Source organism: Colletotrichum truncatum (assembly GCF_014235925.2).
Source record: "Colletotrichum truncatum strain CMES1059 chromosome Unknown Contig_0005, whole genome shotgun sequence".
NCBI classification, from domain to species: Eukaryota; Fungi; Ascomycota; class Sordariomycetes; order Glomerellales; family Glomerellaceae; genus Colletotrichum; species Colletotrichum truncatum.
The window spans coordinates 3,235,722-3,262,380 of NW_027222402.1; the positions used below are offsets into that span (position 1 = coordinate 3,235,722).

Sequence of the window (26,659 nt, forward strand, 5' to 3'; positions counted from 1 at the left end):
GATCATGTGACTATCCATGTGACAGCGTGTTTGAGTGGCGACGCGGGTCAAGTCGCGCTTTCTTTAGATCAACAACCAGGACTGGGACTCTTTCTCCCCCTCCATCTTCATCCGCCACCCCTGCTCTGTGCTACTATTCGTTTTGCAGTCGTACATTTCTGTATTTGCAGACGTGCAGTCTTGCCAATCGCGTCTCAAAATGTTCGTCGATCGGTTTTCCTATCATTTTCTCTTGTTTTCTAGGATTAATTGCTAACCATTTTAAAAGGACTGTCGACGTCACCGCCACCCCAGGCGCCAACAAGGAGAATGTTCCATCTAAGAGGTGGCCAACTCCCCAGTCCATTGACAAGCTACACAAACCATTCAAATGCCCTGGATCGGCGACACGAACCGTATCGACTGACCGACCTGCGCGGAAGAGGAGAAAGGTCGATTATAAAGGTGCCGATGGCGAGGCGGACGCGGACAAGCCTTGGACCAATGCCGACAGACTTGCCCTAGCCAATCGAGACGCGAACAAGTTCCCAGTCTTCCAGGCGAAGGACAAGTCAACCGTGTTCCGGAAGGCATTTTCAATTCCTCTCATCAACAAGAACTCTGCCGCATACAACCCCAATCGACCCCCGCCTACTCTTGGTCTGCGCACCGGAGCTGTCTTTGTAGCGAAGCCTTTACATGACCCAAGTGGCGAATTTGCGATTGTGCTCCATGACCCAACGGTGGACGATAAACCAAAAGAGCTGGAAAAAAAGGATGAAAAGAAGGATGCCGAACCAGAAAAGATTGACGCGCCTCTTGTTCACAAGAGCCTGGCAGAAATCCTTGGCATAAAGAAAAAGGTCGAGGGAGAGCACCCACGAGTTCCCGTTGTCATCGACCCAAGACTAGCCAAAGTCCTCCGACCGCATCAAGTTGAGGGTGTCAAATTCATGTACAAGTGTGTTACTGGCATGATCGAGGAGAAGGCGAATGGCTGCATCATGGCCGACGAGATGGGTCTCGGCAAAACACTGCAATGCATCACGCTTCTGTGGACTCTCTTGAAACAGTCGCCTGATGCAGGAAAGACCACAATTCAGAAAGCAATTGTCGCTTGTCCGTCCAGTTTGGTTCGAAACTGGGCCAACGAGCTGGTGAAGTGGCTGGGCGCTGATGCCATTACCCCTTTTGCGATTGACGGAAAGGCATCGAAGGAGGAGTTGACACGACAACTTCGTCAGTGGGCCATCGCTAGTGGCAGATCCGTCACGCGGCCAGTTATCATCGTGTCTTACGAAACGCTTCGTCTGAATGTCGAGGAATTGAAGCATACCAAGATCGGTTTGATGCTTTGCGATGAGGGTCACCGACTCAAGAACGGCGACAGTCAGACTTTCAGCGCTCTCAACAATCTCAACGTCACCAGACGTGTCATTCTGTCTGGCACGCCCATTCAAAATGATTTGTCCGAGTACTTTTCTCTGATCAGCTTTGCCAACCCTGATCTGCTTGGTACCCGATTGGAGTTCCGCAAGAGATTCGAGCTTCCTATTTTACGCGGACGAGATGCCGATGCCAGCGAGGCCGAGAGGTTGAAGGGAGACGAGTGTTTATCCGAGCTTCTTGGTATCGTCAACAAATTCATCATTCGCCGCACGAACGACATTTTGTCCAAGTATCTCCCCGTCAAGTACGAACATGTGGTGTTCTGCAATCTGGCACCTTTCCAACTCGACCTCTACAACTACTTTATTACCAGTCCGGATATCCAGGCCCTTCTTCGTGGCAAGGGAAGCCAGCCGCTGAAGGCCATCAATATCCTCAAGAAGCTCTGTAATCATCCGGATCTGCTTAATCTTGCAGAGGACCTGCCCGGATCAGAAAATTGCTACCCTGAAGACTATGTTCCCAAAGAAGCGCGTGGCCGCGACAGAGACATCAAGCCTTGGTACTCGGGCAAGATGCAAGTCCTTGATCGCATGCTGGCCCGCATTCGCCAGGACACCAACGACAAAATTGTTCTCATCAGCAACTACACTCAAACACTTGACCTGTTCGAGAAGCTGTGCCGTTCGCGAGCGTACGGATGTCTTCGTCTGGATGGTACTATGAACGTTAATAAGCGCCAGAAGCTTGTTGACAAGTTTAACAACCCTGACGGTGATGAGTTCGTCTTTCTCCTCAGTTCTAAGGCTGGTGGCTGTGGTCTCAACCTAATTGGCGCCAACCGCCTTGTCCTCTTCGATCCTGACTGGAACCCTGCTGCAGACCAGCAGGCTCTTGCTCGTGTATGGCGTGATGGGCAAAAGAAGGATTGTTTCGTATACCGCTTCATCGCCACAGGTACTATCGAGGAGAAGATTTTCCAGCGACAGTCACACAAGCAGTCGCTCTCCTCTTGCGTTGTTGACTCCGCCGAAGACGTTGAGCGCCACTTTTCGCTAGACAGTTTACGCGAACTGTTCCAGTATCGGCCAGGTACAAACTCCGATACTCACGACACTTTCAAGTGTAAGCGGTGTAAGCCTGATGGCAGGCAATATATCAAATCGCCTGCCATGCTATACGGTGACACGAGTACTTGGAATCACTTTATTAATGAGGGCCTGAAGCCCATTCAAGATTTGTTGTTGAGGCAGGAATGTGGCGAGCCTGAGGTGTCGGCTGTTTTCCAGTACATCTCCCACTAGACGGATTGATGCATGATTTCATAATGAGGCGATAAGGATGGGGGATGTGACTTTGGAGTTTGTGTTTTCGATGAAGGTTGGCGACGGCGTTTTTGGAGGCGTATGCCGTACTTTGCTTGTTGGGCACTGGCGATCATTCCAAACGGGGTTTAAATAGACCATTTGCTGTTCATGTCGTACATGTTTTCCTGGTCACTAGGCGTCACTTGCTCAATCAGATAAAGCGATGAATATTTTGCAATGCAACTTTGGCTCTGCTTTCTATTGCTGCGTATATAATGCTTAAGCTGAAGCTTCTTCCACAGTCTACAGCTCGTCTATCACATGCGTCTTCTCCGCAGGCGGCTCCTCCCAGTTCCTGCTCTTGGTGTTCTTCTCCTCTACGACGTCAGGCACCGTCTCCTTCTTGGGTGCCTCGGCAGGCAGGCCCTTGCGCTTACGGTCCAGGGCAGCAATCTCGTCGTCGTAGACGGTCCACTCGGGAACCTGTCTGCGAGCGCGGTCGAGCTTGGGCTCCTTGGTTTGCGGGTTGTTGCACAAATCAATCGTCTTGGCCTCGCGCTGACTCTCGTCGGAGCACCAAGTCTCACACCACAGCCACTCTTGGGGTAGGCTGTGGATGGGGATCTGGAACTGCATGTGGTTTGGCAGATCCTGGTCCAGGTTTGCCAACGAGTTGGGGTCGGCGCTGAGAGAGTGGTAGGTTTGACGCAGGCGGTCTCCGGCGGCGAGTTCGCGGAACCGACGGAGATCGACGACGTACAGGGCCGAGATGTGGTAGGGCTGACCTCGGAGGTAATTTGCCCAGTAACCCTGCTTCCAGAAGCGGAAGCCCTCCATTTCGGTGCGGGAGTCGCACATGGGGGTGAAGCCGTACGGCTTGCCCTCAAGGTCGTGGTTGACGAGGTTGATCATGTCGGTGCGAACAATCTGATCGGCGTCGACGAAGATGACCTTGTCGAGGGAGAGAGGGAAGAGCACATCGAGGAAAAGAATCTTGTAGCCCCAGATCTCGCGCTGCTTCTCCTTTTGTTGGCGCAGCCAGTGAGGCCACTTGAACGTTACCATCTCGTACTTGAAGCCGTACTCTTTCGCCATGTGCTGGATGAAATCCTTGAATGAGGGCGAGAGGAATTGTTCGATGAACCAAAACTTAACCGTATGCTTGGTGTTCTTCATTACGCTGACCATCATGATGTTGAGCATACGCTCGTAGAGGTGGCCGCTAGCGACGGAAAAGATGTTGATTTCGGCATGCTCCTCATCCGAGGCCGATTTCCTCTTTCCAAGGATGCCTTCAGCGAACTTGAGGCCGCGGCCGACAATGCTGTTGTCGTCAGTCGATTCCGCGAGGACGTCAGCTTCTTCCTGGCCAGGCTTGCGGGAGAGGCGCGGATACAAGGTTGTGCCCTGGAAGTCCATCAGCACCACCTCAGTGCCCTCATCACCGGGCACAGGCGTCCATCCCTTCGCGCCGATACTGTCAATGGTGTAGATATCGGAGGTCTTTCCTTTCTTGAGCTGGATGTTATAGAAGCCTGGGTTGGCCTTGAATTGGAAATAGCCAAGGTTGGCCATGATGATTGTATCAGCGAAATGAGGTTCTTTCTCAGTGCCCAGGACGAGCTGTGCGCCACGCGGGGGTTGTGTGGTCTTGCCCTCACGAGAGTGCCCTTCGATGAGAATACTTTCTAGCTCATACGAAGCATAGACATTTGTCTTAATGGAACTCAACTTGATGTTGTCGGGGTCGTGAACGGAAACCTTAGGCGCAACGAGCCAAGAAGGAGGGACATCCATGCCGGCGTTGAGGAGAGCTTCTGAAGGCAAGCTTTTGAACGAGGCGCCGAGTGCGCGCACCTTGCCAACTTCATCGAAGCTGGGCTCAGACTCAAGGACATAACGGAAGAACCTCTTTACAGGTAGCTCATCAAGCTTGTCCCTCGGGTTGAGGAAAAGCTTCAAGTACACTCCATCCAACTCGGACACAACCTTCAAGATGGGCGCCCATCGTTGAGCTTGCTCACTTGCAGGGTTTAGAACGCCGACGAGATGGATACTTGAAGTTTCTGGGTTGCCAATCTCAATGGCAGTATAAGTTGAGTTCCAGGTGTCATAGGCGCTGATGCGCATCGAGGGTGCGGACTCAAAGATGCCCTCAGGCAAATCGGATATGGTCGAGAGAGCTGTGACTGATGTAATCTTGGCCGCTGCCAGAGGTCCTGAGATTTTGTCGGTCAAGCCAAGCTCCTCGACGGCGGCATAGACAGGAAGGATGCGAGCATTTTGTTCAAACTCGAGAAGGTACTGGAAGTCGTCGCTCTCGAAAGGTTCCTCTACAGTAAAGGGCCCAACGACGCGTCCATTCAAAACGAGCACGTTGGAACCGGGCTTGATCGCTGCGAAAGAAAGGAACTCGCTAAGAGCTGCAGCATGGATGCCGTCTGAATCGCCGGTAGCTGCGTCAGTAATCGCCTTAATGTCGGCCAAAGTTTCGGCCTCGGCGAGCTTTTCACCGCTGTTTTTCAGAGCTGCGTTCACGGAAGAAGCTGTGGCAGGGAGTTCGGGGTTGTGTACAACATCAAGACGAACGCCAGGGTTGTTACGACGGAACGCCACGGCCGCATGGAGAAGGGCCGCTCCCACGTCAGAGGTGACATCGGCAACGACGGTGAGCACAGCCCAGTTCTCCTTCGTAGATTCGGCGTAAGCTTCAATAACCGGAATCTTACTGAATAGACTGTCATGATCGGTGTAGATCTTGTTCACATCCAAGATCCTCAAAGACTTGTTGTCTTCGGGGTAGATATAAGTATTACGTCGCTTGACAGCCTTCTCGAGGAAGAAGTCTGGAACCCACATCTCCTCATCAATCATACCCAGATAGACGGCTTTTTGAACTGATTGCAGATCGCTGGTCGCTTTCATGCTCATGGCCTGAAGCCAGTTGTTTTCCCGTGGAACGGGAATACCGTTGATGAAGACAGGAGGAACAGGTGTGTTCACGTTCAGTCGCTTGGCCCACTGCTGAGCAAGTCTGACCACTTTCTCAGCGCCCTCAGACTGCAGTACACCCTCAAAAGCCACAGCCTTGGCATCTGGGAGCAACTCCTTATCCTTGATCGCCTTTTCAAAGCTGCTGGCATCCGCCTTATCCGACTTGGAAGCTTGCATGGCAGCATCCAAGTAATCAATAAATGCTTCGAGGCCGTAGGTATCAACAAGATAGTAAAGAATCTTGGCAATGCCGACTGCGTCATCGGTGGGTGTCAGAGGGACCAGACCAAAACGAATAGGAATCTTTCGCTTGACAAAGGAGTTGAGCTGGGCGAGAACGTTGAGATCTTCAATGTTTGAGAAATCGAGAGGAACGATGAGGTTAAAGATGTCTCGGCGGATAGGCGGAAGCTGACCGGGATAAACGCGCTGGAGGAGCTGCGGACGAGTTAGATTCAAACAAGGGCTTGACGGGGAGCTTGTGTTGCACGTACAGACATAAGAGCTGTGGGAAACTCGGCGTATTGCTCATCCTTCTCAAGGTCGTTGAGGAAGATGATGACCTTACCCTCTTCGATGTCATCCGTCCAGTCAAAACGAGGGGGTTCATCATCAGCTTTAGATTCGGCTACCTTGGGATGGCCAAGCAGCGATACGGCCTGTCCCCCTGAAAAGCCCAATTCACGAACACCGTTAATCAACTTGCGTTCACGTCGGAGTAGGTCAATCAATGTGAAGGCCTCAATCTGTCGTTCGATGAGCTGAACACCATTCATCCAAAGAACGTTCATCCCGCTTGGTACTAGTTGTTGACGGTTCTGTTGGTGTTCGGCGAGAAAGTCCTTTGAGACATTGTGGGAAGCAATTGAGGCAGAGAATTTGGGAAAATCCTGAGTAAGCTTGAGCAATGCCTCAAAGGGATTCTGATTTTGCATGATGAAGGAAGCAGCCTTTAAGCCGAGTTGCTCCAGCTCTGATTTTGCCAACGGCTTAAGGTCTGTCACTTCCTCCTCAGTATCCAACACTTCTTCAGATGTGATTTTCTTCTGGGAATCGTCGGTGTTGGCCTCTCGATCGTCAATGACAATGTAATCAGTTCTCTTCAATGCCAGCTCAACTCCGTAGCCGCTAACGGGCAATGCCTCATCGTAGCTATTTGCGGGCTTAGTGTAGCGCAGTCGGTATTCGACCTCGCCGTTACGAGCTTTATGCGCCAACGCGCTGTGGAATGCGCCAAAGGCTGAAGAGGTGGGGTCTGCATAGAGAACAGCTTCTTTGCCTGATCCCAATGTCCTGTCAAACGGCAGGGCTTTCGCCTCATTCAACTTTGTGTCTTTGGGACTGTCCAAAGACGGATTGCAGTATTGCTTCCCTCCCAACTCGGCCCATACCTCACAGCCATCCTGAACCTCGGATTCGAGTTTCGGTTCGACAGACGTTCGATAGTATTGATAATGAGCTTCAATTCGCGGGGCTGCTGTCCTCAAGGACAGGGCCAGCTTGAAGGTCGAGAGAGCTTCAGGAGTTGTGATGTGTCCATCTTCACTGAGGACTTGGAGGAACTTGTCGTAGACTTCCTTGTCGGTCTTGGATTCGCTGAAATGCCCACCGGCAACGCGGTCGAGAAGAGGGAAATATGACGTTGCGTTTTCACCCGCGGCAGTTTCGCTATGGTATAAGGTTAATTCTGCAGTGGTGCCGAGACAGACACAGAGACGGCTTACAGCAGCTCGATGAGATAAGGGCCAGATGGAAAGGCCGCCTTCATGTCCACAGTGACCGAAGGAACTGCTGCGACATTGACGGCTGCTAGCAGCGTCAGGGCCATGCCCATTGGCAGCTGATACGGGCGCACCATAGTGTAGGAGGAAAGGCGACGACCGGCGCAAGGCTGTCCTCCGTGGTAACTGTTGTTTGCAGTCGCCGGTTGCTAGAAGTTCTATCCGGTCTTGCAGGAAACAATTTGGGATCGTATCTGGAATTCTTTTTCTTTTTCTTCACAGACGAGTAGAAAAGGCAAGGGTGCCTGATGATTAATGTGTTTATCACCTCTGTCGCATGGCTGTCTGTTGCAAGAATGCTTGGAGGGGCTCCAGAAATATGCCCGCTTAGGTGTATTGTACTAAAGGTAAGATATGTATTGTGAGATAGTGTACAGTGTCCAAGGTGTAAGTGATTGCGGCTTCTGAACACATTGACAAAAGAGCTCCCCAAAAACGGACTAGCGCAAGGTCCTCCAGGGGTCTTAGGTCCACGGAACATGTGGCAGAAAACGGACCTACTGGCGGGGCAGCAGTTTTGGCACCATTAGGCACTTTTTGGAGTGCACAGCAGAGCCACAGTGTGCGGGCGGTGAGCCACCGGAACCCGGCGGAACTCTGATGCGGCAGCTCCTGTCAATCGGCGCCATTGGACCCACAGCAACCCACACTTTACAGATGGCCACGAAGCGGAATTGTTACTAGGGGCCTGAGACGAGGAAGTGGCCTTTACGTATCTTGCCTACCTCTGCGTATCCAACCACTTCTCACCGCGCCTCAACTCTCCGTGACCCGTGAATGTCACTATCCTCCCCCGTCTCCAGCTGCACCTGATTCTGGTCGGTAAGCTGGCCTGCACCTGATTATCTCTCTTTGAGGTGCCGCCTGTTTCTCCTGCTGGTTGCTAGAAGCTCCGGCTTCACCTCCCCGCCAAAATGCAGGCCTCCTCGGGCATGTTGACCAAGGTATGGCCCGCCCCTGGCGCATTGAGTCGAGAATCTCTAGGGATGGACTCGATTGCTCACTTAGATTGTAGTTCGAGTCCAAGTCCTCGCGCGCGAAGGGCATCGCCTTCCACCCTAAGAGGTGAGCCTCCTAGCTTTCCGCATCGAGATGCCCCCCCTTGCTGATGTATAGCTTCCAGACCATGGATTCTCGTCGCCCTTCACTCCTCCACCATCCAACTTTGGGACTACCGTATGGGAACATTGATCGACCGATTCGAAGAACACGATGGTCCCGTTCGAGGAATTGACTTCCACAAGACGCAGCCCCTCTTCGTGTCGGGAGGTGACGATTACAAGATCAAGGTTTGGTCCTACCAGACCCGGCGGTGCCTGTTCACTTTGAACGGCCATCTCGACTACGTCAGAACCGTCTTTTTCCATCACGAACTGCCATGGATTCTGTCGGCTTCCGACGACCAGACCATTAGGATATGGAACTGGCAAAATCGCTCTCTGAGTGCGCTCAACCCCTAGGATCCCTTGACTGCGGAAGGATAAGGCTAACCTACCATGACATGCAGTCTGCACAATGACAGGACACAACCACTATGCCATGTGCGCTCAATTTCATCCGAAGGAAGATCTCGTCGTTTCTGCATCCCTCGACCAGTCTGTCCGAGTCTGGGACATTTCCGGCCTCCGCAAGAAGCACTCGGCCCCGACGTCGATGACTTTCGAAGACCAGGTCGCGCGCGCGAACCAGAACCAGACCGACATGTTCGGCAACACCGATGCTGTCGTTAAGTTCGTCTTGGAAGGCCACGATCGTGGTGTCAACTGGGTTGCTTTCCACCCTACCATGCCGCTAATTGTGTCTGCTGGCGACGATCGTCTTGTTAAGTTGTGGCGCATGAGCGAAACTAAGGCGTGGGAGGTTGATACTTGCAGAGGACACTTCCAGAATGCCTCTGGCTGTCTTTTCCACCCGCATCAGGACCTCATTCTTTCCGTTGGCGAAGACAAGACGATTCGTGTCTGGGATCTGAACAAGCGTACCGCAGTGCAATCCTTCAAGCGCGAGAACGACCGTTTCTGGGTTATTGCCGCTCATCCTGAGATCAACCTGTTCGCTGCTGGCCACGACAACGGTGTCATGGTCTTCAAGCTCGAGAGGGAAAGACCAGCCTCTGCAGTATACCAGAACAACCTTTTCTACATCACCAAGGAGAAGCACGTCAGGTCTTATGATTTCCCAAAGAATATCGAGAGCCCGACTCTGCTGTCGCTGAAGAAACTTGGCAGCCCGTGGACCCCTCCCAGAACCCTCTCTTACAACCCCGCTGAGCGCTCAGTTCTTGTTACTTCTCCCTCTGATGGCGGATCCTACGAGTTGATCAACCTTCCCCGCGATGGATCTGGTGCGATCGAGCCGACCGAGTCGAAGCGTGGTCAGGGTAACTCTGCTATCTTTGTCGCTCGCAACCGCTTCGCCGTCTTGAACTCTTCTAGCCAGACAATCGATATCAAGGACCTGTCCAACAACACCACTCGCTCCTTCAAGCCCCCCGTCGGAACCAGCGACATCTACTTTGGTGGCACCGGCAACCTCCTGATCATCACGCCAACCGCCGTCCATCTCTACGATATCCAGCAGAAGAAGAGTGTCGCTGAGTTGGCTGTCAACGGTGTCAAGTATGTTGTCTGGTCCAACGACGGCCTCTATGCCGCCCTTTTGAGCAAGCACAACGTCACTATTGTTACGAAGACTCTCGAGCAGGTCAGCACTCTGCATGAGACCATTCGGATCAAGAGCGCAACCTGGGATGACGCTGGTGTCTTGCTGTACTCGACTCTTAACCACATCAAATACACGCTCCTCAACGGTGACAATGGTATTGTGCGTACTCTTGACCAGACTGTCTACTTGGTTCGTGTCAAGGGTCGCAACGTCTACTGCCTTGATAGAGCGGCGAAGCCCAAGGTTCTTCAAGTTGACCCTACTGAGTACCGCTTCAAGCTTGCTCTCGTCAAGAGAAACTATGAGGAGATGCTTCACATCATCCAAAACTCTAGTCTCGTTGGCCAGTCCATCATTTCCTACCTCCAGAAGAAGGGCTACCCTGAAATTGCCCTGCAGTTCGTCCAGGATCCTACTACCCGGTTCGAGTTGGCCATTGAGTGTGGAAACCTCGATGTCGCTGTTGAGATGGCTAAGGAGCTGGACCGCCCTAAGCTTTGGCAGAGATTGAGCTCCGAGGCCCTGGCCCACGGCAACCACCAGATTGTCGAGATGGCCTACCAGAAGCTCAAGCAGTTCGACAAGCTGTCGTTCTTGTACCTATCCACTGGTGACCACTCTAAGCTTGCCCGTATGGCCAAGATTGCCGAACACCGTGGCGACTTCACTGCTCGATTCCAGAACGCCTTGTACCTTGGCGATATTGAAGACAGAATTCAGATGTTCAAGGAAATTGATCTTTGTAAGTCAGAGTTGACGGCAAAACACAATATATATACTAACATGTCCTAGACCCTCTTGCATACATGACAGCTAAGTCTCACGGCCTGGAGGAAGAGTGCCAAGCTATTCTTGAGGCGACCGGTCTCACCGAAGATCAGCTGGAGACTCCCACTATTGGAGAGGCTTTGACTCCCCCCAAGCCGGTCGTTCCTACCTTCAAGGCCAACTGGCCCACCAAGGCGACGTCGGTGTCTGTATTTGAGAAGGCTCTCCTCGGCCAGGTCGAGGGTCTGTCGCTGGAGGACCAGCCTGCAGCTGCCAACGGTTTCGATGAAGCCGCTGACGACGAGGGTGCTGCCAAGAATGGCAACCTTATTGATGCCGATGACGATGAGGATGCCGCAGGCTGGGACTTGGGTGAAGACATTGTTCCCGAGGTTGACAGCGACTTTGTGAATGTGGATAGCGCAGAGGCTGGTGGTGCTGGTAGCAGCGAAGCCGACCTCTGGGCTCGCAACTCTCCCCTGGCAGTAGATCACGTCGCAGGTGGCTCGTTCGAGTCAGCTATGCAGCTTCTCAACAGACAAGTTGGAGCTGTCAACTTCGCGCCGCTCAAGCCTCGATTCCTGGAGGTTTACCAGGCATCAAGGACATATCTGCCGGCTTCTGCTGGTCTTCCTCCACTGATCAACTATGTCCGACGCACGGTTGAGGAGACAGACCCGAGAAAGGTGTTGCCTATTGTGCCTCGTGACCTCGAGTTCCTTGCCACCAACGACCTCCAACAGGGCTACAACTCTATGAAGACGAATAAGCTCGACGAAGGCCTGCTGGTTTTCAAGGGTATTCTTCATGCTATCCTTATCAACGCTGTATCCAGCGAGAGCGAGGTCGCCGAGGCGAAGAAACTCATTACTTCGGCTAGCGAGTATGCTGTGGCCATGGACATTGAGATTAGCCGCCGCCAGCTTGGCACAAGCCCCGATCAGCTCAAGCGCAGCCTGGAGCTGTCCGCTTACTTCACTATCCCGAAGATTGAGGTTCCTCATCGTCAACTTGCTCTGCACAACGCAATGCAGCTTGCGATGAGGAACAAGAACTATAACTCGGCTCTGAGCTTTGCCAACCGCATTATCGCTAACGGCGGCTCCAGCAAGCTGACTGAAAACGTGAGTAACACTTCACCTCTGCCACCAAAATTTGCCCAACTGACAATTGTACAGGCCAAGAAGGCAAAGGCCCAGTGTGAGCGCAACCCTTCAGACGCGATCGAGATTGAATTCGATCAGTTCGCCGAGTTTGAGATTTGCGCAGCAAGCCATACTCCTATTTACAGCGGCACTGCGTTTGAGGAGTGCGCCTTTGACGGCTCCAAATACCACACCAAGTACAAGGGAACCGTTTGCAAGGTCTGTGAGGTGTGCGAGGTTGGTAAGCATGGCAGTGGCCTGAAGCTCTTTGCGTAAGAAGGCAGTATAATGGGGTTTCAAACAAAAAGCTGCCGGAGGGTGCAGCGTTCTCGGCCTGAAGTTGGTGGTCTTGGGAAAAAGTTACTGTAGACAGGGCCGAAGGTCTGAATGAAGTCCCAGACTTTTGATTGTTAGCAATAGTTTGCGGGAGACGAATATATGTCATCATTTGATCATTACACGACGCGGGTTATGTTTTTCTCATTATTGGGCAGCAGTGATAATGTTGTGTAAATGTTTCGTCTATTTCATCATATTCATGACGTGGACAGCTACGCAACAGGCGATTGCAGAAAGGTGCGCTTTGCGCCCCAGACATGGTCACTGTTCATCGGACGTGCCAATCGCTGCTGAGATCGTCAAACGCCGAAAGCCTGGATTCCAGTGGCCATGCACTCCCCCATTTCATGGTCTATCGCGTGATATTAGTAGTACAGTAAAAGCAACCGCCTCACTTTCCTCCCCTGTGTGTCCTTTTACACGATGGTCTCCAGCTCTCTGGCGTAGCCCAGTGTGTTCTCTATCACCATCTGGCTCATCTCTTTCTCTTGAGTACCGTCCTCGGCGGCCTCGGCGGAGTCAGGGAAGAAGATTTGTCCGTCCTTGAGAATCCAGCCGCGCTGCTGGGCGAAGGAGATGACATCGCCCTCGGAGTCAAGGAAGAGAAGGGACTTGGCGGAGCTGATGGGCAAGCTGGGGTAGGCGCGCTCGCTGCTCGAGGCGATTTCAGAACGGACCTGGAAAGTGAGAATCTGTGTGTATGAGTGTTAGCTTGTAGTCCCGCTACAGTATCAACTATGACTGAACAAAAGCTTACCTCTGAGAAGACTCCGTATTCCTCGCACGGCACCTCGCGGCTCTTCATAGCGTTCCACACACGGTCATAGCTTCCCTCCATCAACCATCTTTCCAGGCGAATGGGGTATCCGAGGTATTTGTCACTCTCAACGGCACCGCTGTCGCCACCACCCTCACGGTTGGCCAGACTCTCAAGCTCGGAATGGAACTCGGCATAGCGGCCCTGGGTGAGGAGCAGCAGCAGGTAGAGGCCGGTGACCTTGTTGCGTTCGGCGACGTTGGGAGGCAAGACATTTGACGGGAGTTCGTAGAAAGGCTGCAACTGCTGGACGTAGCGAGTGAAGGCATCCGGGTTCTTGGCGCGGATAGAGGCGAGGGCGCCCAGCTCGTAGGTTTCGCGAGCGAGGGCGAGGAGGTCTGACGAGGTTTGGGGATTCGGGGTCAGGGCGTTGAGCTGGAGAAGGTGAAGCTTTGCCTTGGAGAGAAGAGAAGAGGACTCGGCAAAGGGGAGCGAGGAGCCGCGAGAGCGGAGCTGGGAGATGATCTGTTGGAGGTTGCGGTCGGCCATTTTGGCTGCGGCGGGGTGTTTGCTCTTGTATATATGTGCGTGTACGGTACAGAACCGAGTTTGTAGTTTGTTGGCTTTTGTGAATTCGGATTGAATGCTTAGACGGGTAGAGTGTAGTGGTGGGGTTGGTTGAAAGGGTAGCTGTAGCTGTGGTTGTGATGATGATGTTCTGTCCAGATGCTGTGTGATCGGACCGCTATGGTGTTTGGCCCAGCAGGCTGAGAGAGGCTGACGAAAGGTGCCGTCAAGCTGGAAAGAGCCGTCCTGGGGTCTGCCTGTAGTAGCGCTAAGCCTGATTGGGACTAGAAAGGCGGGTTGAAGCTCCAGGTGCTTTGCTGAGGTGAGTTCACGTGCCACGGAAGTTTGGCTCTCCGATATCCGCCATGGTGGGGCAGCGTCTTTTACCTTACTACTATGTACGTAGTAGGTAGCTTCCTTGCCGTTCCCATTCGGTGGCGGTCGAAAGGCTTTCCTTCTGTAGGCGGTGGTCTGAAATGCAGACGCTCAACTGCGACTTGCAGCCGGAACCTTCCTAGGGTATCCTGCTTGCATTCGTGTAGTGGCTTACCACGCAGTAATTTTCATCAGCTGCATACTGCTACTCAGTAGTTGTGAGTGGCACTCCCTGGTAGACTTGGCACTTTGATGCAGTCTACCGCAGCCATCAAAAGCCACACTTTGCGCCGATTTCTCGTGATGAACTTCAGGTGCAATTCGATGTGTTAATAGCACAGCTGGACGGCGCCGGCGTGGCAGCTATTCAGCCTTACGAGTTGCACCATTTGCTAGCCTTCCTCCATCAATGGCTCAATTCATACAAATCGATTGCAGTCATGGCGATCCGGACATAAAGGGAACTGAAGTGCACAGCAAGAATTATTTGAGTGATGGTGCACGTAGTAAACAAGCCATACTCTGAGCAAAAATTTCAGAGCAAAACAAGCTCTGGTCAGGGTCTATCAGTCCTGAAATGCAGCAAAGTCGCGCACGACATGGTTGCGGCTATGGGAGAGCTGAGAGCGTTGATGATTTCACACAATGTTTCAGCCGTTTGCTTCTTTAAGCTACATAGTAGTGTGCCACGGTAGTGTCCGCAATACGCCTTGGGGAGTGCCAGGCTTTCCTAGTATAGTAGCACAGCAGCTAACAGAGCAGTAAGGCACAGCCCAGGAGACAGACTATTACAGTTGGGGAGATGAGATGGGCTAGGATCGGATGATGGTCGTGGGGCCTTCTGTCAAAGACGTGGAGTTCAGGGGGCCCGGGATGTTGGACAGAAACTCATGGAAAATGACCCATGCTATGCGAATTCGTCGGAGTTTCGGCTCAGCTCAAGGCTTGGGGTTTTTCTGAGTCCATGCTGGAGACGAGAGGGGACATCGAGTCTAGCCCTCAGGCTCGCTCGCTCTCTCTGTCTTTACCATTTGTGTGATGCTGGCACGTCCGCCTAAAGGACCAGACAAAGCAGTCAAATCTGGCCTCGACACCCACTGCTGAAGGGCTCGAAATAGCCCCAAATATGCAGCCCTTCTTATTGAGTGCCGTGATAGGTTCCCGCATCTGCCCCTCTCTCTCCAACCAGGTTCAAACCAGGTCCCCTGCGTTAGCGGGAGTTTTGGGTTATAAAGAAAGCCCTCGGCATATTGGTATAGAAGAGAGAAGTTTACGAAATGCACGGTTCCGATTGCGAAGGGTTGGCCCCCAAGCAGACCAAGGTCCAAGGGTAGAACAAATAGCGGCGGGATCCAATTGCTTACCCTTTTTGGTTTGCTGAACAGCGACAGTGTTTCCAAACATAGCAACAGGATCTGGTACTACTAATGTTGTGGCTGAGCAGCGGGCGCCGGAAGGGAAACAGGAGGACCCGAAGTGGAGGGACTGAGAGTGCATTTTGCATTTCGACTTGTCGGAAGTATCTGACTTGTACCTATTGCGATGGGGGGTAGAAGGCCTCAAAGCGCCGATCAAAAGTAATATCACGACCCCTGGCATTGGTTGTCAATGTCGTTTGAGGAGGGCGACGAAATATCAAGAAAAGAAGGAAAAAGAAAGATGCCTTGGTTTTATCTGCAAAGGGTAAGAATATGTAGAGGCGGGACTTGGGCCGCATGGCGGAGGATCTGTCACTATACTAATGTACACTTTGCTCTATGAGGATAGTAAATTGGATGAACATGGGCTCATTGACCAACTGAGGGGCTTCTGGAGGGGGAAAGAGGGCGCCTAGAAGCGTCGTTGTTGGGCCCAATGCAGCTGCCTGAACTGCAGCGCACCCCGCGGCTTACTTTTAACTATCTTTAGGGGGGGGCGGGTGATTTTACACTGGTACGCGTATGGCTGGTTCGGATCCCTTTTGGAGAATATCTCACACTGTACTCTCTGCACCATGGGAGGAAGGAAGTTGCTCTCCATGGGTTAGGTAAGGGCTTTGTGTAGCTGAGAGTTGCTGGTTGGGCTGTTTGTTTCTTTCCTTATTTGGGAGTTTACTACTGTAGTGAAGGAAGACACCATTCAAAGTCACAGAATCATTTTCTTTCACAGCTCCAAAGCTTAAGTTTGTCTACGTCCCAACATTTCAAGTGCTTCTTCAATTTTTATTTTTATTTTCTTTCCCCGTCTTTCTCTCGAGGAATTCTTCTATGCAAGCCACGTGCATAGTCTTTTGACGCTTACGAGTACAGGCCACCCACCGCACTGAGCTCCTCCCATCTCGTCTACCTCCATAACTTATTTCAGTAGATGACCCTTGTCCTTCTTCGCCACGATAATATAAAACATGACGAACTATTTTACGGCGCCATACGCGCGGCTCGTTCAGGGACACGAGCCGGCAGCCGGTCGGGTTCCACAGAGCGCCGGCAGAAACAGTTACGGTGGAGATACCGCTGCGCCTGAACAGTATTCCATCTCCGGCCATCGAATTAATGAGGAGCAACTCGGTAAGTGAAGAGCTGTAATGTCCCATTTCCACCCCCATGCTTCAAGCTTCCGGCTGCAATCTATTGAGGTACCTCAATTTGTCTAGTTGATGGAGCTTCTGAGGCTGCTTTTTTCAATCTGCTGGTGATACTGCTCTACTGGGGTCTCTCTCTTCTCTTTGTCTTTCTCCGTCCTCTCTGGGCTCCCTGGCACCTCGACACCTCCCACCAATCAATTTCAACAATCTAAAAGGCATCGTGCCATGTGGCAAGCAAAATACTTACAAACGACCAAGCACCTTTATGCACAGGGGGTGGTCTCTTGAGGCATGCTATATGTCATCTGTGTGCACATGCCAAACGCGAAAGGGATCATGGCTGCTCTCCGCTACAATAATTTACCAATCCATCGCTCCCCTCTCGTTCTTTGGCCGGCTCACTGGGCGTCCACAAACTGTCTTGCCAGCTGTTCATGCTTGCCAGATACGCCATCCTAACCATGGGCCGGATGAATAACCGTCAAATGATGAAAGAGGTCTCCAATGCAATCGCCCATCTTACATGCCTCATCCTTGGAAAACTCTCGATTACCTTTCGGTACCTGATCACCAAGACTGGCCACCCCCCTGCTGCGCCCACTTTGAAAGTACAGACGAAGTACCATTCCAACTTTCAGGTTGCTGCACCCTGTCGCAGCGCACACCCAAAAGCCAATGGGCGGCTTGTCAGCACACTACAGCGTCCTAGCGGCTGCCATTTGGGTGCTGTGCTGCTGCGGTCTGGGCGGTGGAGAAGCCATCTTGATGAACCCCTCCATCTCTATAACTTCCCTGGTCAGTCCCGCTCCTGGCCAGATTGGGGGGACAGATACATTTCCGCCCCTCCTCTGACCTAAAGAAGAGGGATGCGACTCCAGCACCTCGCACACCCGTTCGACAGAGCTCCAATGTTTCACTAGCCAGACTGGGCACAAAAGAGAAAAAGGGGACGTGGACAACAACTCTGCACGCTAAAAAGACAAGGCCCGCCGTCGCGAATTCTGGTGCTCTGAGCTTTCGTCCCTCTCCACCCCGCTTCCGGACGCCCTCAGTGTCACTGCCTCAAGACCAAGTCCCTGACCATTCAGAAAGTGAGCGCAGAGCGAGAGCGAAGCTAGAGATTCAGCTGAGAACAAGAGGAAGAAGGAGAAGAAGAAAACGAGAACGAGAACGCAAGAGCACACATAGACTGCACTTTGGATTCCCATCACTTGTTTTTCCCACACCCTATCGCCATCAACACAACTACTGCAGACAGCCACAATTTGGTCAGCCTGACTACTTATTCCTTTTTATTTATTTTCGCCTATCCCCTCCCTTCCCCCCCGGCCAATTCTCGCCCCTGCCTGACCCTTGCTAGGTGTGGTTCAGAGAATAAGAGACTCTCAGAAGACAACCCAGCACAAAAAAAGCAGCTCGGAGGCTCCAGAAGGCGGACGGCCACAGCAGTGTCAGCAAAGCAAAAGCAGCCTAACAGGCAAAGTGACCGAAAAAAAAAAAATAAAGCTGACGGTGGCTCCAACCTAAACGTCATTCGAGTCAAACCCCCCGCTGACTGTTAACCTCCTATTTATGCAGCTGCATCTCAGCCCAAAAGCACAACTGACGAGATGTCAAACTTCGGCGCAACATTCGTTCCTGGAGGGTTCGACGACTACTATATGCCGGAGGTCGTTGCACCTTCGCCTCAGCGGTACGCGTATTCTTTCATTTTAATCTAGGGCGGATCAACCATGGGTCCTTCTGTCCGCTTGTTGGAACTGGCGATGGGGCTCCCACCGTCCTGTGCCGCCCAGTCTTTGTTCCCTTTTTCTCAGCCTGTTGCTGACTGCGCTCTTTCTCCAGTGTAACGCCTCAGGTCCCCCAGAACATGCAAAACGACCTCCAACGCATGGAACTTGAAGCCCGCGAAGTCGATCCGAACCGCAGAGACCCCAATATTGTCAACCGACACGGCCGCGAGCCGTCCCTGTCCTCCGTCCTCAAGCCCACCGACCCTGGTGCGCCTGCTCTACCACCGAAAGGGTACACCAACCAGTCCGGTGCAGCACCCTCGTCCGACAGCTACAAGCCCTTCCACGAGGACAGTGCAAGCGGCAACCCCCATACCATGCGGCCCAGCGCAGCACCTTCCTTTTCTCCTTTCCCCAAGGTGAAGGGCGACAACATACCCCCCACCGATGAGGAGAAGGAGGAGATTCTGTGGAACGCCCGTGAGCATGTCCTGCACTCCAACAACGTGTCTATGCAGCTTTCCTGGGCTCGCGACACCTTAGCCTGGACCGAGATAGTCTCAGAAGCGAGGTCTAGAGACCCTGAGAGCGGTCGCCAGACACCAAAAGTTGAGCACGAGCTGCGAACCGATGCAATCAACATCGTGGAGTACCTGGTGGGCCAAGAACACCCCGAGGCGCTCTTTATGAGAGCAAAGTGGCTCGAGTTTGGCAAGTTTGGCTGCCGTCCCGACAAGAGAGATGCATACGCAAAGTACACGCGCGCCGCAGAGCTCGGCTATGCCCGTGCCGAATACCGCCTGGGCATGTTGTTCGAGAACTCAAACGACTACAGCAAGGCAGTAGAGCACTACTACCTTGGGCTGCGGCTCAAGGACTCGGCGGCTATGTACCGTTTGGGTATGATGAGTTTGCTCGGCCAGCATAACCATCCGAAGGACTATCAGCGCGGCTTGGACCTTATTAGGGAAGCCGCAGACCTATCGGACGAGGATGCGCCACAAGGCTCCTATGTCTACGGCATGCTCCTCGCGAAGGACTTGCCCGATATCGAAGTCCCCGACGCATTGCTCCCCGCCGATCTGCCGCTCGCCAAGATGTACATCGAGAAGGCGGCATACCTCGGGTTTGCCAAGGCCCAGCTGAAGATGGGCCAGGCTTACGAGCTCTGCCAGTTGAGTTGCGACTTCAACCCCGCATATTCTCTTCACTACTATGGCCTTGCGGCTCAGCAAGGTCAGCCAGAGGCTGCGCTTGGTGTTAGTCGTTGGTTCTTGTTCGGCTATGAGGGTATCTTCAACAAGAACGAGCAGCTCGCATTTAAGTATGCTCAGGACGCTGCCAACGCCAAGCTGCCCACAGGCGAGTTCGCCATGGGATACTACTACGAAATCGGTGTTCATGTGCCTAAAGATCTCCGTCAGGCAAGATTCTGGTACGAAGCCGCAGCGGACCACGGCAACAAGGACGCCGTTGGTAGACTCGATGCTCTAGATCATTCCAAGAGTTTGACCAAGAGCGATCACGAAACGACAACACTTACAAGAATCAAATCGCAGCATGGGTCCCAACGCGGTAAACGACCCGACCGCTTCAAGCAGCCGCAGGCAATGCCAACGGTCTCGGAGAGTGCTCCTGCTACCCCTACTGACGCCCACCCCGGATATCCGACGAACACTTCTGCTAAGACGTCACCCCACCCCTCTCCGAGAGTTCAGCCAACTATTGCTCAAGACAACGTTGATTTCCCTGATCCCTCAAGGCCAAGCAGCATGGGCAACAGACCGAATGCATTCAACGTCAACCTCGATGCCAACTTGGCAATTCGACCCAAGTCGGCGGCACCCTACCCCGAAGATGACCGGCCAGCACCGCTCAATCTTAGCCGGCCAAAGTCAACAGCCCCATACCCCGAAGACGATCGGCCAGGCCGCGGACCCGGAGCTGGACCACAGCTCTCTCCTCATTACAACACTGGCGGCCGTCCTCCTGCCGGCCCGCACTCTGACCGCCCAGGCAGCGCTTTCGGTATCCGTACTGGACCAGGTGGCCCGCCTCAGGGAATCGCTGGCAACGTGCGTCCTTCGCAGCCGATGGGGAACATGATTCCTCCTGCTGGATCTGATCCTCGGGGTCGTCCCATGACTGGTGGATGGGACCAATCTGCATACAGGCAACCAAGCCCGGGTCCCGGAGCTCGGCCCGCCACCACACAGCCATACCCCGTTTCTCCCGGACTTCCTGCCAACCCGGCTGCGAACAAGCTTACCAAGCAGAACCCTCAATACGCCAAGCCACACCCATCGCCCCCATTCCAGCAAGGAAGTTATGGACCAAGCGATTACGGTCAGCCCGCACAACCATCACAACCTGGCCGAGACTACGGCCCAAGAACATCGTCAATCCCCCCTGCGGAGCAATACGGCTATGGCAGACAGCCCGGCGGACCACCAGGCCCTGCTCCGCGTGTTGACTCATTGCCGCTCAGTCCCTCTGGCAACCCCCGTCCCCAGCCTGGACCGGGTGGAGCTCCCAGACCCTACGCCAACCGGCCAGACCTTGCTGAACAAGGCCAGCCCGGCCGCGTAGGCAGTGCGCCGCCCTCGTCACAACCGCGACCCCAGCAGAAGCCTAGCCCGGCACCTAGCGCCGCAACCATGCCTCCTCCAAAGAAACAGACGACAGGCCAGGGACCTGCGACCTTTGAGGCGATGGGCATTCCCAAGGGCAAGGATGAATCGGACTGCGTAAGTGTTGTCATTCTTACTACCGTAACGACTGTTTACTAACCAAACAAATAGATTGTGATGTAAAAATTCTCTCAGATACCATAGCCACTTTGATGACATGATGCTTTCCACTTCGATACTGGGCTAGCTGTAGCGTTCCATGTAGATAGGGTTCCTGTATGACCACGGATAGCCAGCGGGAGTACAACAACAACACCCGATAGACAATCGAAAGAATTTCGACCATGTCCCTCGTCTTCCATGTTGTCTCTTTCATCGTCGTATGAATCCTTGCTCTCACCCTTATCCCTAATCGTCTCATTGTTTCCTGGAGTGTGACGGAGTTAAGAAACATCGAATAGCTAGAAAGCGTGCAGTACTAAGATATATCTCCAAGAGTGCCGTGCATATAGACCTGTCGCTACTTCTCTGGCACAGCCTCAGCGAAGGCGTACTGCTCGGCCAACGGTGTGATACAGTCTTTCAAGGTGGTCCAAGTCCTCCCTCCGAGCATGCGCTCCATCAACTCGGTTGCCCTTCTATTGTCGATCTTGCCCTTGTCGGAGGCAAGATCAGGCAGATCAGCAGGGACGTTGCGGCCGGGCTGAGCCTCTCGGAAGACGGCAAGGATATCATTAATGTTGAAGCGGCCCGCGTAAGCGATGAGACGTTCGGATTTGACGTCCGGAAAAAGCAGAGCGGCAATGTGGATGCGGGCGATATCGACTACGTCGCAGTACCACTCTGTAAAGAAACATATCAGCGCACGTCCAAGGTTGAGGGAATGAAAGACGCTGCATGTTGAGGGTGGAACAATTTGAAAGTGGTGCGGGTCGGACTTACGAGCTGGAAACATGGCAACGAACTCCGGGGAGAGGTGGCCTTGCCAGAGGCTCTTGAGCACTCCGACAGCTGTTGGGAAGCCTTGGTGTTCTGGAATGAGCACTTTACCGAGGGCGGCGTTGGGTACGACTAAAGCTCAACAAAGGTTAACAAGACCCAACTACTTTTCCCTCCTTTTCACGGCGGCACTGGATCACAACTCACCCGAATTCAAAACAAACGCGGGCTTTTCTTCAGAGTACCACTTCCACAGCGCTTGCTCGGCCTTGGTCTTGGCGGCCGAGTAGGCAATGTAGCCTCCCGCCATGCCCTTGGGGCCTTTTCCGGAATAGGCGATGGCGACTGCCTCCTCGTTGTAAGTGTCTGGGTTGACCTCGTACGGCACGCCGGGCTTCGGCATCGCGGCAGCGCCCGAGGAAGAAGTGTAGACGAAACGCTTGATCGAGGGAGAAGAGGCGGCGCTCCGGGCTATGGATAGGGTTGCCGCGATGTTTGGAGGCACCACGTTTTCAGGGTCCGGGTCCATGTTTGTTATCGCTATTGTGTGGATCACGCCGTCGGCGCCTGCATGCGTTTTGTTAGCCCGTTAAAATGGTAAATCGTCAACGGAGTGAGGGTGACGGGAAGCCTGGACAGGTCAAGGCGGATGGATGGGTGGTTGGCTGGCTGGCTTACCCTTCAAAGCCTCGTCAAAGACTCCATCCTTGGTTACCTCGGGCACGGCGTGGAGGGTGAAGCGGTCTTTCCCGTAAGTCTTGTCGAAATAGTCGAGCAGCCAACGCGTGTTTGACGGATTGCGAACCGTGCCACGTACGAGGTATCCTTGGGCGAGAAGCTGGTCGGCGATGTGGCTTGCTATGAAGCCGTTCGCGCCCGAAACGACGATCGTGCTGCCCTTTGGAAGGACGGGGTTTTCAATGTTCAGCGGTGCGGAAGACATTTTGCTCTGGATGTGCTGTTGTTGTGTCGTATGAGAGCAATTCTGGTCTTCATGGCGGGGAAGTTCTGGAGTTATATTCTCGACGTCGGACTTTGTTGTACGTTGATTGTCCGCCGAATTAAGCCAAGAAGTTGCCTTTTGAAAGTTTGACTTGGGTGAAGAGGCAGTTGGTTGGACGTGGGAAGGGGAGGGCATCCCACCGGCGCCGGCGGTTGGATTATGTGAGCTGCGACCGAAGGGCTGCGAAGCCGGTGGGATTACACGCTGTGACATGGTGGGATGAACATGCTTAGAATGGTTTGGATGTCATTTGAAGAAGTGGAACGGTAGTGGGATGGCTTAATGCGGCCGGATGATGGTATTGGTGGATGGCGGTGTATTCAATGTATGTGCTAATGACGGCAGGCGGCAATATCTTGGAGTCGATATCCGGTACATTACCGTGGAACAGCACTGCGCGCATAAGCCTTCTTCTACGTAAAATCTCTTGACTGGGTTTACTCTCTTGCCCATTTGATGGCTTCGTGGGATGTGGGGACGAGGAGACTGGGGTTGAGGTGATGCAGCTACCCGTGAAACCGCGCCATCATCATGTTTTGCTGCCATTCTTACCGTCTTCGATTGCATGGCTAGGGGAGATATCTTTCTGAGAAATGATTTGATATTCATAGTTCAAGGAGCTAAAGATGATGTCGAGTCACCTACATGCTACATGGCCCGGATGTTAGAATAGGGCACGACGTCATGAGGTGGCCGATGTAGATAACAATGACCTCGCTTGAAAAAACATCTGCCTACTTCGTCTTATTGAAAATCATTGCAATGAGAACAGAAAGATCTCCCTTGGTTAGTAAAAGCATGGGGTGGTGGGAGATCGCAGACACTTCTCTCTCCTATTGGCCCTTCAATTTAAAGCAAACAACTTGTGCAGAGTCGATAAGCTGTCATAAAGGGAAAGCATCTATAACTAGATAATCGTTGATTGTAATTCTGCAACTAACCGTCTTGATTCATGGCTGAAGTCTTATAAATCGTTTGCTACTTTGTGGTGTTGGCGAGACGTAGAGATCATCATGTCGATTTATTTTTCGGGTATAAATTTGTTGGCGTCTATGCTACTTTTTAATTCCTCTTGAGTGGCTTTCGTGTACTGCATATAATAGCATCTTTCTAGCCGAATTGACTCGATGAAAGGGGCAGGTGTCAGACAATAGTGTGTTTCCTTGCCATTGAGGTCAGTTGCATTCAAACCGAGAAGGAGGGCCGTGGCTAGACCTGCAGAAGCACTTTCCTCACCTTCAGATCACTCCTTCCGTTGTTCAACAAAACACTTTACTAATCAAAACAGGCAATCACCACAAACTAAAATACGCGTTTACTGAACTGTCGTGTCTCTGTTTTGATCTTCTCTTTTTCAACCTCGCTATTCTCGTCATCTTTCTTTTTCTCATACGCGTCTACCCCGTCACAACGACATCTCTTTTTCTGATTGTACCCTTGCCTCAACCAACCAAAGTCGTCATAAAACCCCGCAAGGAGTGAGTATCTTTTGTATCTTCCTCTGGACTCTTTTTGCTGCGCTCTTTTCCCTTACCTTCCTGCATCCCATGTTCTTTCATCTTCTCCTCACAGCGCTTGCTTGCATGCCTTGTCTTCTACAATACCTCAATAGTGTCAGCCTGATTGACTTCGAACTTGGACAGACTAGAAGAGATATCATGGCCCAAGTTACTTTTGGTTCGAGCCGGGGGCCAACATCGCAGGTTTCCTCAAAGAGAGTTCGCAGCATTTTCAGTGATAGTGACGACGATGCAGATGATATCACCAACGAAAACATCGTGAAAAGGCAGAAGATTACTTCGTCGAAGTTGAAACTCAACTACCCCGAGGATGAAGCCAGAAGAGCCATGCGTGGAGAACTAATGTCCACACCATCTCTTAAATATCTCCTTGATGAACTTGTCGAGGAAATTGCCAAGTGCAAACAGGAAGAAAGACGCAGCCTGTGCAACAACAGGTTCCATCAAACTACCAAGGGCGCTCTGAAGAATGTACAAGAGTCTCTTGTCAGTCTGAAACGATATCTTCAGGCCGAGGCTTTCATTCGAATGGACAACTGGACCAAGAATCCTTTGCGGGAATGGTTCGATCTTGTTCATCAACATAATCTCGAGAGAGAGTTTCGCAATAGCTATTGGGAAGAGAACCAGCGTGTATATGCAATTCAAATCGCCAAACTGGCCAGCCATGTCACCTCTCCCAAGGTTGGTCGTGGCCGCGAACTTTCACTTCAGTTGTCTGATCAGTATGGTAAGGATGCCAAAGACATTGTCGCTCGTTCCGTCTTTGTCTCGGGTCCAGGCCATCCCATCGTTCGCAGTGCCGTCGCCATCATGGTATTAGCCGAGCAAGCGAGCCCTGAACACAGCGTTAAGCGACAAGAGAACACCGCTAGGACGACACAAATCTGGGCTGCCTGGTGCATTGCTAAACAACAGGACAATGACAGAGAAAAGAAATTTCTTGCCGCTACCATCGTGAATCGCATGCACAAAAATGAAGCAATCAAGGCATGCTTCTTGCATATACACGATGAACTGCGACGATGGTCAAAGGAAATCAATGAGGAGGAGTTTACTAGGTGGCAGAGAATGCATTGGAGATGCCATGTCATTACCACGGGTGAAATTCAAAGCAGGCCCAGGGCCCTTCATAGCGGCCACGACAATGGCTCCTCCAAAAGCACTATCAAGTCACGACGCGACACTGACAACACTCCGAACTCGGAAACCAAAGATGTCAAGCTGTACAAGATGCGGAGGTCTACCCAACCCACTCACCCAAAGTCTGTACTAGCAATCAAGCATCTCCAGGCTTCCAACCTATCAAGTGAGAAAGTCAATCAGACAGAGGAACATCAGGTATCAGCTTCACGGAAAGTATCCGAAGGGCCCGCTCAACGCCAGGCACAGGTCCAAGAACTTCCCCAACCCCTGCAGGCTCAGAAGATAGAACAGCCTCAACAGCTGCAGCAAGTTCTCACTTCACCAGCTTCTCTCATGCCGTCGATTACCAAGCCATCGCCACCTCAAGGCATTGCGCCTACGGATCTCGACAATATGATCGCCCTCTTGAAGAACCTTCGCAACGCGTCCGACAATGACGTGCAGGCGAAGAAAAAAGAGACACAAGGCGTACAGCTCTACGAAGAATTCTCTGACAAGCTCAGACGTGAGCTTGAAGGGAATCTGGAGCTGATTAATCATAAGGTTGAAAGTTGTGAAACCTTGATGCGGAATGCACAAGAGCTAACTCAGGAGCTGAGAGACATGGCTGCCTTTGTGAAGCAGCAACACGAGTCTTTCGAAAAAAAGCAAGAGTCTCTAAACATGATCACGAAACAGAAACACCAGGCTCAGGAGGACAGAATCAAGTCGCAAGATAGCATGATTCGAAATCTTCGCCAAGAGATTAACGCCCTGAGAGAACGTCTCAACCAACTCCCCATACAACAGGGCGGTTCTGACCACAAAGACCAAGACTCCATTGTTTGTGCACCTACGATTCAGACGACTAGGATAAAAACAGATCCTTATGAGAAGACCCCGAGAAAAGCCGACAAATCTCGAGGCAGAAAATAACACAGTTTCAGCGACAGTTTCGATGGCTGACAAAACGATGAGTTAAGAATGCAAGATGCTGTGTACGGAATACGATACAGCTGATGGACCATTGTTATTATCAAGGAAATAGCTTGGTGAGTATGCTCGTATAAAGTGGCCGTTA

General features: G+C 52.3%; 7 protein-coding genes across 7 annotated transcripts; 4 read left to right on the top strand and 3 right to left on the bottom strand.

Annotated features, from left to right (window-relative positions):
- Positions 1 to 199: 199 nt before the first annotated feature.
- CTRU02_208938 (DNA repair and recombination protein rad54) lies at positions 200 to 2,672 on the top strand (the record flags this gene model as incomplete). Its single annotated transcript, XM_036726112.1, has 2 exons — positions 200 to 213; positions 269 to 2,672. 2 exons carry the CDS (start codon positions 200 to 202, stop codon positions 2,670 to 2,672), a joined length of 2,418 nt encoding a protein of 805 aa, XP_036582305.1.
- A 306-nt stretch (positions 2,673 to 2,978) lies between these two features.
- On the bottom strand, positions 2,979 to 7,527 carry CTRU02_208939 (UDP-glucose:glycoprotein glucosyltransferase; the record flags this gene model as incomplete). The annotated part of the gene is made up of 3 exons (XM_036726111.1): positions 2,979 to 6,107; positions 6,164 to 7,337; positions 7,394 to 7,527. 3 exons carry the CDS (start codon positions 7,525 to 7,527, stop codon positions 2,979 to 2,981), a joined length of 4,437 nt encoding a protein of 1,478 aa, XP_036582304.1.
- Positions 7,528 to 8,364: 837 nt separating this feature from the next.
- On the top strand, positions 8,365 to 12,303 carry CTRU02_208940 (coatomer subunit; the record flags this gene model as incomplete). The annotated part of the gene is made up of 6 exons (XM_036726109.1): positions 8,365 to 8,394; positions 8,466 to 8,515; positions 8,574 to 8,893; positions 8,958 to 10,856; positions 10,907 to 12,006; positions 12,061 to 12,303. 6 exons carry the CDS (start codon positions 8,365 to 8,367, stop codon positions 12,301 to 12,303), a joined length of 3,642 nt encoding a protein of 1,213 aa, XP_036582303.1.
- A 479-nt stretch (positions 12,304 to 12,782) lies between these two features.
- CTRU02_208941 (proteasome regulatory particle subunit) lies at positions 12,783 to 13,672 on the bottom strand (the record flags this gene model as incomplete). The annotated part of the gene is made up of 2 exons (XM_036726110.1): positions 12,783 to 13,058; positions 13,124 to 13,672. 2 exons carry the CDS (start codon positions 13,670 to 13,672, stop codon positions 12,783 to 12,785), a joined length of 825 nt encoding a protein of 274 aa, XP_036582302.1.
- A 4,566-nt stretch (positions 13,673 to 18,238) lies between these two features.
- Positions 18,239 to 21,174, top strand: CTRU02_208942 (chitin synthase activator; the record flags this gene model as incomplete). Its single annotated transcript, XM_036726108.1, has 3 exons — positions 18,239 to 18,321; positions 18,474 to 21,108; positions 21,163 to 21,174. 3 exons carry the CDS (start codon positions 18,239 to 18,241, stop codon positions 21,172 to 21,174), a joined length of 2,730 nt encoding a protein of 909 aa, XP_036582301.1.
- A 337-nt stretch (positions 21,175 to 21,511) lies between these two features.
- Positions 21,512 to 22,873, bottom strand: CTRU02_208943 (aldehyde reductase ii; the record flags this gene model as incomplete). The annotated part of the gene is made up of 4 exons (XM_036726107.1): positions 21,512 to 21,834; positions 21,934 to 22,062; positions 22,138 to 22,497; positions 22,609 to 22,873. The coding sequence occupies 4 exons, from the start codon at positions 22,871 to 22,873 to the stop codon at positions 21,512 to 21,514; spliced, it is 1,077 nt and encodes a 358-aa protein (XP_036582300.1).
- Positions 22,874 to 24,591: 1,718 nt separating this feature from the next.
- CTRU02_208944 (uncharacterized protein) lies at positions 24,592 to 26,514 on the top strand (the record flags this gene model as incomplete). Its single annotated transcript, XM_036726106.1, has 1 exon — positions 24,592 to 26,514. The coding sequence occupies one exon, from the start codon at positions 24,592 to 24,594 to the stop codon at positions 26,512 to 26,514; it is 1,923 nt and encodes a 640-aa protein (XP_036582299.1).
- Positions 26,515 to 26,659: the final 145 nt, after the last annotated feature.